The 13,249-nt window shown below is 35.8% G+C and overlaps 2 protein-coding genes across 6 annotated transcripts in view; one reads left to right on the plus strand and one right to left on the minus strand.

The window, feature by feature from the left end:
• LOC106871802 (survival motor neuron protein) overlaps positions 1 to 7,956 on the plus strand; it is a 21,259-nt gene extending 13,303 nt beyond the window's left edge. For all 4 annotated transcript variants that reach the window (XM_014918445.2, XM_014918446.2, XM_014918448.2 and 1 more), the window contains exons 6-8: positions 699 to 761; positions 2,227 to 2,349; positions 7,482 to 7,956. In XM_014918445.2, the coding sequence (XP_014773931.1) occupies positions 699 to 761; positions 2,227 to 2,349; positions 7,482 to 7,505 (210 nt within the window). In that variant the 3' untranslated portion in view covers positions 7,506 to 7,956. The remainder of the gene's footprint in view (positions 1 to 698; positions 762 to 2,226; positions 2,350 to 7,481) is intronic.
• A 1,556-nt stretch (positions 7,957 to 9,512) lies between these two features.
• Positions 9,513 to 13,249, minus strand: part of LOC106871801 (galactose-1-phosphate uridylyltransferase) — a 76,498-nt gene continuing 72,761 nt past the window's right edge. For both annotated transcript variants that reach the window (XM_052978201.1, XM_052978202.1), the window contains one exon: positions 9,513 to 9,683. In XM_052978201.1, coding sequence (XP_052834161.1) covers positions 9,615 to 9,683 — 69 coding nt within the window. In that variant the 3' untranslated portion in view covers positions 9,513 to 9,614. The remainder of the gene's footprint in view (positions 9,684 to 13,249) is intronic.

The following is a 13,249-nucleotide window of genomic DNA, read 5'->3' on the forward strand; positions in this document are numbered from 1 at the left end:
TATTTGTTTTCATCAATTTCTTAAGTCGAAAAGGACATAACTCAAATTGACATATGTTGAAGTATGCCTGTGTATGTAAATCAAAGAGATCGCACATCATTTCTAAGTGAGACTTTACCACTTCAGTCAGAGAATAACGAATTCATTGTAAGATTAATACGAAAATTATTTATTTAATAGAAAATACATCAAAACATCGCTTCATACAGCCTTATGTCCTCATTTACCTTTGCCAAACGATATATTGATAGATTGGTATTTTCACTTGGTACTAATTGCCTTTGGGTAATGTTTCTTGTTTTTATGTAGTCTTTTTTTTTTTTTTTTGCATTCTTCAAATTAATGTCCATACTTTGTGGAGATTCCTTATAGTCCAATCCACAATCATAAGACAACGTTGGACTCTGGTTTCTTTGTTTCAAAGAAAACAAGTTATACAAGGGATATAACTCTTTATATTACTCTGCATAATTTGCCTTGAATTGGAAAATAGCAAATTTCTTTTTTTGTTGTTGCTTTTTGTTTTGTATATGATTTCATAGCATCGAATTTGCCAACTGATATAATCTTTCTTCTTGGAGATGACAATATTCTTGGCTAAATAAACCAAGTAAGTTTAGTGAAGCTTTGTTTAAACTCACTTTGAAATCACTATTCTTACATTGTCAGTGACTTTGAAGTTTCAACTTGCTTTTCAGAACCCTTTTGCTGGAATGTATGCACCACCTTGGGCAGGAATGCCTTCTCCACACAGACACATGGTAAGTTATTTCAGTTTGTACTATATGTTGCCTATAACTAATTCAGTTTACTGGGAATAGTTGCAGATATTGTTGTATTCTAAGAGCTGAAACTCGTGAAATTTAAAATGGAAGCTCTGACATTCATATCTTCTTACCAGAGAGTGCAACCTGCAAGGTAATATCACAAGTACTGGTAGCACAAAAACAAACACCTAGTAAATGCTATAAAGTGGTTGGCATTAGCAAAGACATCCAGCCATAGAAACCCTACAAAAGGAGACACTGGTGCACAATGCAGTCTTCAGACTCATCAGATCCTGTTAAACCATACAACTCATGCCAACATGGAGCATGGATGTTAAATGTCATTGTTATTGATGATGGAGGATGGTGGTGATGATGATGAAATTGGTAGTATGGTACTTTTGTCACATTTCAATGTGGCAATCATTCTGAGTCCCTGGTTATCTTAACTCAAAAGTTTGTTTCATAGACAAATGTGAACACTTTGACGAATAGATTATGTGCCCAAAAGCTGGAAAAAAAGGGAGAGGGGGCGACCAAAAGAAGAATGAAATGGGGAGTATTAGAATTCAAAAGGAGGGCCATTACAAAAGTTAGGTGAATGAAGGTTCAGAAACACTGGTTCTCTGAACAAAATCTATTGTAATAGGAGATGGTAAGTCACAAATAGAAGAAACTATTATTGCTAAATAGAACGTATTTCTTATCTTGAACAGAGGGCCTTGTTACCTCATTGAAGCCTATTGATGTAACCCCATGGCAAAAGTTTGGGGAAGTAAAACAAGTAGTCACACATAGCCCCTTACTTTTGTTGGCCTTAATAACCAAAATAATCACATAAAGCTGCAGTTGCATGTTAAATAGCTTTCATCTCATAACCATCAGGTTTGGATCACATTACATTGTCATGCAAAATGCATGTAACACTACAATAATAAAACGATGACACCACAAGGGTCAGACAGAATTTACTGAAGCAGATTTTCTACAACTGGATGTTGTTCCTGTCACCAACACTCATTCGTTTCTAAACAAGATATTTCGCAAGGTTAGGCATACTTCCTATGGAAGACTGGAAGTGAACAATATTGTTTGTATGATGCTGATACCTATTTACAACCACCACATGAAGCCAAGACACACAGAGCCTTCCTTCAGTTTCTGTCCACCAAATCCTGTCACAGGTTTTGGGTAGAGTAGAAGACACTTCCCCAAAGTACCTCACATTGGGACTGAACCCAAAACCACATAGCTAGGAAACTTCTCAACCACACCTTTACCAACTTCATGATTATAGAACTTGTGATAGAAACTTCTCTGACAAAATTAACCTACTCACTGCTAACATTGAATAATTGATGTAACAAAACAACATTCCGCAATTTTTTTCTTTTCGTCTACACCAACTTGATAATATTTTCAAGTTAATGGGATTCTTTTTGTTTTTGTTTTTTTCCAGAACTTGCCAAATATTCCTCCACCACCTCCTCCAATGGCCAGCTGGGACATGGATAATAATGAAGCTCTCTGTAGTATGTTAATGTCATGGTATATGAGTGGTTATCACACAGGATACTATCAGGTAACAGTTTCTGTTATTGTTTTTTTTTAATATAAATATGTAATTTTTCTATTGTTATTTGGGATATTTACAGTGTTTTTTGGTTTTTGTTTTTTTAACACTGGAACAAAAAAGCAAAACGTTTTTGAAGATTTCCTTACAGCCAACCATTGCCTCTGTTTTGTCTGGCAGTTAAATTACTTCCCTGACAAATCAGCGATCTGTTTTAATGATGTTGCGGTTGTTTAGCCACATTCTAATTAAAACAAAGTTTCTAAATATGATACCTGCTAATTGTTGTTTTTGTTTAGTGTCTGGTCAGCCTAGCAGACCAATTATCAAAGCATTCCAACCATGACCATTCCCTTTTATTTTTCAGACAGTCTATATATTCATGACTACATATTACGTAGTGTGTCTTTCCTGCTTAACTTTTTTTAAGACAGTAAGATATGGTATGAAGGGAGATTTGGCTGCTATTTTTAGCAGGTCATTGGCTTGACATCTGCAAATTGCTATATTCTGTTAAAATCTACTGTTTGCTTCATCTATTATTATTATTATTTAATATTATATTCTTAACATTTCAGTTTTTGTTTTTTGGTGGATTTTTTTTCTCTCAACAACACCAGTTTTTGTCAGAGCTGAAGAAAATTTTTCAATAAGAACCAACTTAGAACTATGTTTCAGAAATGCTCCAACCATTCCTAAAATGCATAATTTTTCTTCTTCAAACAGTCAACCATCAGGAGCTAAATTCCTGGTGAGCTGCATCCAAGACTGAGTATTAACAACTCCTGGCTGTAGTAATTTCGTTTCACTTCACTTGCATAGTTTAGTGCCGTTAAGGCTTATTTGTCATGTATTCTCATTCCATATTCTTCACTTAAGAATCTTTGTGTGTTTATAATAACTTGACATCATTTAATCTTATTCCAAGGTGGTGAGTGGCAGAATTGTTAACTTGCTGGATAAAATGGTTAGCAGCATTTCTTCCAGTTGTTTATGTTCTGAGTTCACATCCCACCAAGGTCAAACTGTGCCCTTCATCCTTTTGGGGTTTATAAAATAAAGTACCAGTCAAGTACTGGGGTCGGTGCAATTGACTTGTCCCCTACTCTCAAATTTGCTGACCTTTCACCCTGCAACAGACGAATGTCCCATTCAGAGGGAATGTTGTGATCTTGGTCAGTTATTTGTCATGGAAACCAAGTAACCAGCTTATGAATTCTCAATACGAAAATCTTACATCACCCCAACTCCTATAAACCTACTTTTTTGTCTGTATCTAATGCAAGAAATTAATACTTTTCCCCACTGAACCTTCGGTTTGCAAGACATCAGTTACATAGGGCCATTGTGTGGACACTGATACATCTAAAGATGTTATATTAACATTTGAGAACCTTTGTTACGTCGTTTATTATCTTGTAGTAATTGTTAAAGTTTCATCATTCATGTGCAAATGTTAGCATTTGTTAAATAATCTCTCCATACGCTATTGTTGAAAATGAATGAAAGGTAGATTTTTACATGGCTGTGTGGTAAGAAGTTTGCTTCCCAACCCTATGGTTTCAGGTTCAGTCCCACTGTGTAGCACCTTGGTCAAGTTTCTTCTTTTGCCCCAGACCAACCAAAGCCTTTGGAGTGGGTTTCATAGAGGGAAACTGAAAGAAACTCATCATGTGCATGTATATATATATATTGCCGGACTGGCCCTCGTGCCGGTGGCACATGAAAAGCACCCACTACACTCTTGGAGTGGTTGGCGTTAGGAAGGGCATCCAGCTGTAGAAACTCTGCCAGATCAAATTGGAGTCTGGTGTAGCCATCTGGTTTGCCAGTCTCCAGTCAAATCGTCCAACCCATGCTAGCATGGAAAACGGACGTTAAATGATGATGATGATGATGATGATAGAAGGCAAAGGTAGTGGGGGTAGGGATGCCTACGACAATATTATACTGAACCAAATGCTTTATTGTAACTAGTTTGGTGCTTTAACCATTTTCAGGTTCAAATCCTGCTAAATCTGCTTCGCTTTTTTATTGGTCTTAATAAAATTAAGTATCAGCAATATGCTTTAATTAATAACTTTCACACTAGCATTTAAACTGGCCAGATCTGGCCTCATCAAAATCTCAAAGATACGAGATAATGCATGAACAATTCAAAACAGTATGAATAAATAAGCATTGCATTTGATAGAATACTAAAGGGTTAAGGTGATGTTGTTGGCCAAGACTGTAACATGTTGGATTAGGATAAAATAGCTTGTATTTGTTCTGGTTCTCTGTAATCAGTTGAAATACCAGTCTAATACTGGGGTTGATTCTTTTCATTTTTCTCTCACTCTCATTCCCTTTGGAAGGACTCAGCTGTATTCAGCCTAAGACAAGTATTTCATGATGGTACTCCTACAATATCTATTTCTGGTAGGACGTTGACCACTTTTATTTTTACCACACTTCAGCTAAGATAGATCAGTATGACAACCAGTTTCTCACTCTTTTGAGTATTACAGAATGCTTCCTGGCTTTTTTTTTTCTCATCTCTGTCATGTGAAACCTTCTCCCTCAAGCAATTTGGCTTTTAGTGCCCCAGCTTAGTTTAAGACACTTCTCAATTTTGGTTAAGTACCTGCCACCATCACCAACTCTCATATTACAATACCACTATGCTTCAGGTATGAGTACTAACTGACATTAGCAGCCATTTTACTAGTGGATGTAAAAGTAAAAATATGTTAACATAAGAAAACAAATTATATTTAAGTCAAGGGATAATCAATGTCACTAGGGATTGAGGTGATCCTAATATATCAGAATAGATTAAACATCTTTTAAAAATTGTAAAAAAGCACAGACAATAACAACAGCACATACACACTGATACTGAAAAAAAAAAAAGAGGGCATGGAAACAATTATATGAGTGGTTGTTGAATGAGAATTTGTATAGGAAGAGGAATTAATACAGGGGGATCCAACAGACAGACTAGTTATTGAGGTTGACAGCTATATGGTAAAATGAGATGATAAGGATATGAAGTTAAGGAAAGCAACCTGACATATGCAATAGTTGCTTAGGTGCCAAAAAAAATCTGCAAAATAGATTGGGTATGAGCTGGTTATTTACATCGTCCATCAGAAGTGGTGGGGGATCTCAGGATGCTCACATAAAAAGATGGCAAAGGACCACAAATGCACAAATGCTGTGTGGAAATTAACTCATCTAACTTATGCTAGCATATTAAAGTGGATGTGAAAATCATGGTAATAATGGTAAAGATATTTAAATTTTCATTTTTTTAAAAATGAATGTAAACTCTTTGACACTGACAATGATCAAAATATAGTGAAATGTTTCCAACAAATTTTATTGATTTTTTTGTTTTTTGTTTGCTTTTGGACTACTTTCAGCACTTACAACAAAGAGTTGTCACTTTTGCAGTGTAGGATAGGGGTCAGTGAAGGAAGGACAATGTTCATACCCTTTCTAAACTGGTGAAAGCAATAAGGATTGAGTTTGCACTTTTGTAAGGGAAATGCAAGTGGGAGTGATACTTCAGTGTTTAGATTAAAGTTCCATTTGTGATAAGTGTTTCTTTTTATTGCCTATAGCATCAATCAAATAAGCACAAGCAGTGTACAGGGTATGTGTGATACAGTTGTTTGTAACTTTACAGAAAGGTTATTGGTACCTGAGAAAGGGGAAATAATGCAGATTAGACTATTTGACATAATGACCATCAATTTAATGATCACTTTTTCATGCTCTCCTAGGTTGGCTGCAGTAGCATAGCCGGGTTCTAAAGTTAGGAGTGAGCACATAAATAAAAGGTGCTATGAGACATACCAAACAATTTTTCACACATTTCTTTAATATTACACAAAATATTTCATTATTTATATGTAATTGTATTCTCCATTCATCCAGTGATGAGAGGTTATGACATCAGTAGACAGTTCAAAAACATGAGAGGTTGGTCAAATCAAGTAATGACCCAGAAATTTCTTCCAAGGCCTTGCAATTAACAAAAAAAAAAAGATTCAGCTTCTATTGTTCAAGTGAACTAAGTTTTAAAAATTGTTGAAAAGGCACCACCACTGGTCAAATGGAATTTGTTGACGCAGATATTTTACAGCTTGATGCCTTTCCTATCACCAACCCTTCCTTGTTTCTAAGATAGGTAATATTTCTTCATGGCCAGGCACAAGAATGGAAGCAAACAACATGGGTTATATGATGATGCTCATTTACAGCCATCACAATAGTTTTATTTACTTACGTTAGTTTAGTTTCTACTTTTTCTTTTAATTGGAAGATTACATACATCTCTATTCATGTTACAGGCATTTATTACAAATCCTTTTGCGTGAAAGGCTGAGGCTATCTCAATGGAATATGAAAATGAAACTGAATTACTATGAATCATAAATTGTTGCATTGTTTAAATTCTAAGAAATGCGAACTTGCTCACAGAGAAAGGTGCAAGTAGTAGGTTAGTAAAATAGTTCAAGCAAGAATTGAAACCTCATTGTTAATGCTGCATTAAACTACCTCACAGGTGTGACACAGTTTGGATCATAATCTTGAATGTCACTACACTGAATATTTAAAAATAAAATATAAGGATAGCTAAGTAAAATTGCTGTCTTCCACACATACAGACTTGTCCTTTCAGGCACTGGTGTCACATAAAGGGCACCTGTTCTGGTGCTGCATAAACACATCTATACTGGTGCTGCATAAACACATCTATACTGGTGCTGTGTAAATGCACCTGTGCTGGTGGCACATAAAAAGCACCTAGCATACTCTGTTAAGTGGTCAGCGTTAGGAAGGGCATCTATCCATAGAAACCATGTCACAACAGACAGCTGGTCTGGACAGCTCCCAGTTGGCCTGCTCCATGTCAAATCATCAAACTCATGCCAGCATAGAAAGCAAATAACGATGATGATGACGATGGGTGATAGACTGTATTTGTAACAACAGCAGACACCTTTTATATTGAATAAGCTTCAACCAGAAAATAAAAGTAATTTTTATTCTTGAAGCACAAATTTATTTTAAATTCTAAAAAATTGTTATTTAAAAGAATATTGTTTTATCTTTATTTACATATCTATGTATTTGTTTTCTATCTTCAGGGCTTAAAGAGTAAACAAAATTAAGACAAGACACTGTTGTGGACTGTAGGAAGATGGTGGTTTTCACTTACACATCAACTAAATCACCTTTCAGATACAAAAGGCAAGGAAAACACAATCTTCATTCAAACTGCTCTTTTGTGCCTGTCCATAATAACAACCAATTAACATTTTTCTTTGATGATCAGTGCATAAAAATGGCACAGCTTTCCTTTTTTAATCTTTCAAATTCATATATATATATATATATATATAAATATATATATATATATATATATAAATGTAAATGTATACAACCAATACAGTTATTTTCATAGAAATAAATTGAATGCTTTTGTATGTTATTATATACCATATGGAGCAGAATCAATGGCTGTGATAATTGAAGTATTGGTTAAATAAATCAACATCCTAAAAACATTACCAGAAAAAGACTGTTGTATAAAGAAATAAATTTTTTGCTCTCTTCTTATAATTATTTTTTGTTAGTATTACAAAGGCGGTGCTCCAGCATGGCCACAGTCAAATGACTGAAACAAGTAAAAGAGTAAAAGAGATTACATACCGGTGATAGGTAAAAGGCACCCATGCTAGTGCCACATAAAAGACACTCAGTAACACTCTGTAAAGTGGCTGGCATTAGGAAGGATATCCAGTCATAGAAACCAAGCCAGAACAGACAACTGGAGCCTGGTGCAGGTCTCTGGCTTACCAGCTCCAGTCAAACCGTCTAACCCATGCCAGCATGGAGGACGATGATGCAGCAGCAACTGTTCTCAGGTAATGATAACTTTATAGCAATTCTACATGCACTCAAGTTTGCATTCTAAGTCTTGGCATTTTTCTGCTTTTCTCATGTTCTTTGTCTACCACTTTTATATCAAATGGACAGGCAGCAATATTATTATTATTATTATTATTATAGGTTGCAAGCTTGCAGAATCATTAGCATACTGGGCTAAATGCTTAGCAGCATTTTGTTCATCTTTACGTTCAGAGTTCAAATAATACCAAGGTCGACTTTGCCTTTCATCCTTTTGGGGTCAATTTAATCAACTTACCCCTACCCCAAAATTGCTGGTCTTATGCCAAAATTTGAAACCATTATTATTATTATTGAAGGCAGCAAGCTTGTAGAATTGTTAGCACACTGGGCAAAATGCTTAGCAGCATTTTGCCTGTCTTTCTGTTCCGAGAGGTCAACTTTGCCTTTCATCCTTTCGGATGAGTACTGGAGTTGATGTAATCGACTTAACTCCTCCCCCAAAATTTCTGGCCTTGTGCCAAAATTTGAAATCATTATTGTTGTTGTTGTTGTTGTTGCCGTCGTCGTTGAGGTAGCAAGCTAGCAGAATCACTTGTGCATTGAACAAAATTCTTAGCAGCATTTTTTCTAGCCTTTTACTTTCTGATCTCAAATTCTACTGAAGTCAACTTTGTCTTTCTTTCTTTTGGAGTGGATAAAATGAAGTTTCAGTTAAGTTCTGGGGTCAATGTAATCAGCTGTCCTCCTGCTCATAAAATTTGCTGGCCTTCTACTAAAATTTGAAACAGTAATTATTCTCATTTAGAGTGTTATAAAGGTGGCATGCTAACAAGAATTGTTAGTACACTATGTAACGTGCTTAGCAGCATTTCATCCATCTTTATATTCTAAGTCTAAATTCTACCGAGGTCGACTTAACCTTTCATCCTTTTGGGGTCCATAAATTAAGTACACGTAAAACACTGAGATCAATGTAATCAACTAGTCCCCTCCCACCAAAATTTCAGGCCTTGTGCCTTTAGTAGAAAGGATTATTTAGATTATCATATTAGAAATATGTCTTGTGGTATATTTGTTCAGATTGTTTATTTTTCTGAATTCAAATCCCAGCAAAAGAGATCACAATAGAATCATTTAAATAATTGGATGGGTTTTCATTGTATAAGTTCAATTGGAACAAAATTTATTAATATTTAAGACATTTATAAATATTTTTAAGGAAATATATATTTAAATACTTTAATTATTTATTACCAAAAAATAAATTCAATTTGTAAATATGTTTATTAAGATATAAGCCAATTCAATGTTAAAAAAAAGGAAGAAAAAATACAATTGCATTCAGTGTTGTTCAATATCCAAATAATTCATTTGTCACTTTTTGATTGTCGCAATTTGTAATGTGCATCTGAAAGTGAGCGGAGTTTTTCTGCAGCCTTTCAAAGAGAAAAAGTATTAAGAATATGATGAGTATAAATGACTTCTTTTTCTTTTTTTCACAGATCTAGATGCTGAGAGAATTACAAAAGCAAATACATATATATATGGATGCAGGCATGGTTAGGTACAGCTGTGTGGTTGAGATGTTTGCTTCCCAGCTACATGGTCTCAGGTTCAGACCCACAGCATGGGGCAAGCCTTGTGAGTAGTTATGGTAAACTGAAAAAAGCTTTGTCATCTCTTTTTCTATGTGAATATATATAGATATATTGTAAGGGTCTTTCAGCTCTTGTTTCTAGCAATGTAGGTGCTACCCTGCATCCTCAGTTGCAGCTAGTGACAATTAAATTTTTCCTTTTTGGTTTTATGTAGTGTATAGCCACAGTCATTATTATATATATATATATATATATATATATTACAAAGTTTGTATGTATGTGTGTGCATATGTTCCTTATGCATTTGTAAACTTAGTTGCTGACTTTAACATATGGGGTATCAAAAGATTCAGTAATCTTTCAGCTACCAAATAAACTTTATTTTCATTTACATTTTTGCATTACAAAAATTTTATCATTTTAATCTTTCTATAAGTCAACTATCGTAAACGACATTTTATACTACAACGATGTCACATTTTTCTATATGAGTATGTATGTGTCTGTGAGTGTGTGTTTGTGTGTTCATTCCAGGCTGATGGCTGAGAAGTATATGTGTGTGTCAGTATACATTCATTTTTGTGATCACACAAACACACACACATCTAAAGAGAGAGAGTGACACGCACAGGGACAGAGATAGGTCTGAAGTGTGCATGAATGTATATTTCTGATAATTTTTATACGTTAGGCCAAAGACAATTGAACACATCTACACATACATATGCATATGTGTATTAGTGTGTCATTATGTATCCAAAAACTTAATTGCCAATTTTGACATATGGGGTATCAAAAGATTCAATAATCTTTCGACTACCAAAGAAACTTTATTTTCATTTACATATTTGCTTACAAAAATTTTACATTATAATCTTTCTATAAGTCAACTATCATAAACAACATGACATCACATTTTCTATACGAGTGTGTATGTGTCTGTGAGCATGTGTGTGTTTGCGCGTGGCACGTGAACAAAACATTGGACTGACTCCTGTGCAGGTGGAACGTAAAAACACCATTTGAGCATGGCTGTTGCCAGTACCGCCGGACTAGCCCTCGTGCCGGTGGCACGTAAAAAGTACCCACTACACTCTCGGAGTGGTTGGCATTAGGAAGGGCATCCAGCTGTAGAAACTCTGCCAGATCAGATTGGAGTCTGGTGTAGCCATCTGGTTCGCCAGTCCCCAGTCAAATCGTCCAACCCATGCTAGCATGGAAAGCGGACGTTAAATGATGATGATTAGGCCGATGACTGAGAAGTGTATGTATGTTAGGGTGTATGTGTGTGTCAGTATACATACATTTTTGTGATGACTGACACACACAGAGGGACAGAGATAGGCCTGAGTTGTACATGAATGTATGTCTGTATGTGTCTGTCTTAGTATGTGAGTGTATGTGTGTGCGAGTGTGTCATAATTTTTATATGTTAGGCCTCAGACAAACACATGCACATCTACATATACATATGTGTCTGTAAATGTGTGAGAGTGCATGCATTCGTTATGGGCGTTAGGCTGATAACTGAGAAGTATATGTGTGTGTGTGGGTATACATATATTTTTGTGACAACTGACTCACACACATCTAAAGAGAGAGACACACACACAAAGGGACAGAACTAAGCCTGAGGTGTGTGTGAATGTATGTCCGTGTGTGTCTGTCATAGTATATGTATGTGAATGCATGTTAGAGTGTATGTGTGATAATTTTTATACATTAAGCCTCAGACAATTAAACACACATACATGTGTATGAGTGTATTTGTGAGTGTGTGTGTTTCCACATTTGTTACATCTATAGTAAAGGACATTTTACACAGTCTTAATGAGCTTACATCTAATGAAGTAGCCATCTTTATGGTAGGTGATCTCCATGAAAATCATGACATTTTCATTCGTGCTCAAGATAACAACCTTAAACATGTTTCAGAGACTCATCCCTCTTATGATACTCTCCTGTATCCTCTTATTTTGTGGAATGGACAAGATGGATATCATTTCAATACTCCACAGATTGAACCTTCAATAGGAGAGCCAATTACAAACAAAGGTGTCATCAAATGACTTCTATTCTCACCAACTGATGTTAAGACTAGAACAATCAAATCAATTATACATGTATCATGATTTATTTCAGCAATACCTGGTTGATATGTATGCTAAAGTTGAGAGTGAGGATCTCCTCTACATTCATAACAATCAAAAAATGTTAAGGGCTAAAAATTATGTTCATCTCCAAAATGCTCTCCATGTCCTAGAGGCAACAATTATAACAGGTAGTCACAAAGGAGAAAATTTCTTTCTTCCAACAATTGATCTCATACCTACAGATTTTCCATTTGAATTTAAGATACTTCACTTTCCAGTCAAACTAAGTTTTGATATTTCAATTAACAAATCTCAGGTCAATCCCTCAAGCTAGTTCGACTTGATCTATCTACTACATGCTTCTCCCACAGCCAATTTCATGTTGCTTTCTCGCGACTTGGAAGCAGCAACAATTTATTCATTTCGACACCAACAAAAAATTACACAATGTATATTGTTTACCCTGAGGTACTTCAGCATTGACAGGTCATCATCATCTGATAGTTCCCATGGGCAGCCAGTCTTAAATTCCTCTGTTATGGCAAGGAAGACAATGATGAATAGGAGACAGAATCCAGCCCTAGTGAACTCCTACTTGTACACTAAATTCATTTTTGTACTCATGGCTGACTCTCACTCTACTGACAGCACCTTTATACAAGGCTTGTGTGACTGTAACAAGCCACTTAGGTACACCTTAACAACTTCTTCAGAGATCACCAGATAACATAGCAAGCAACTTTGTTGATGAATGCCTAGTATAATCGTTTATTTATAGCTAGATATTTCTCCTGCAGTTGCCTTACTATGAAGATAGCATCTGTAGTACTCCTTCCTAGCACAAAGCCAAAATGTATCTCATCAATTTTATTTGTTCCTAATCAGTTGAGCTATAACTCACTCTCACTCTCTCTCTCTCTCTCTCTCTCTACAACTTTCATGACCTGGTCCAACAATTTGATACCTCTTGTAATTGCCTCTATTAAAAACATCTCCTTTACCCAAGTAGTGGCTGCCTATAATGCTGCAACACCAATCATTAGGTATGATATCTTCCTGTTCATCATCATCATCATCGTTTAACGTCCGCTTTCCATGCTAGCATGGGTTGGACGACTTGACTGAGGACTGGTGAAACCAGATGGCAACACCAGGCTCCAATCTAAATTTGGCAGAGTTTCTACAGCTGGATGCCCTTCCTAACGCCAACCACTCAGAGAGTGTAGTAGGTGCTTTTACGTATCACCTGCACGAAGGCCAGTCAGGCGATACTGGCAACGGCCACGCTCGAAATGGTGTCTTTTATGTGCC

This window comes from Octopus bimaculoides, chromosome 2 (assembly GCF_001194135.2).
Source record: "Octopus bimaculoides isolate UCB-OBI-ISO-001 chromosome 2, ASM119413v2, whole genome shotgun sequence".
In the NCBI taxonomy this organism is placed as follows: domain Eukaryota; kingdom Metazoa; phylum Mollusca; class Cephalopoda; order Octopoda; family Octopodidae; genus Octopus; species Octopus bimaculoides.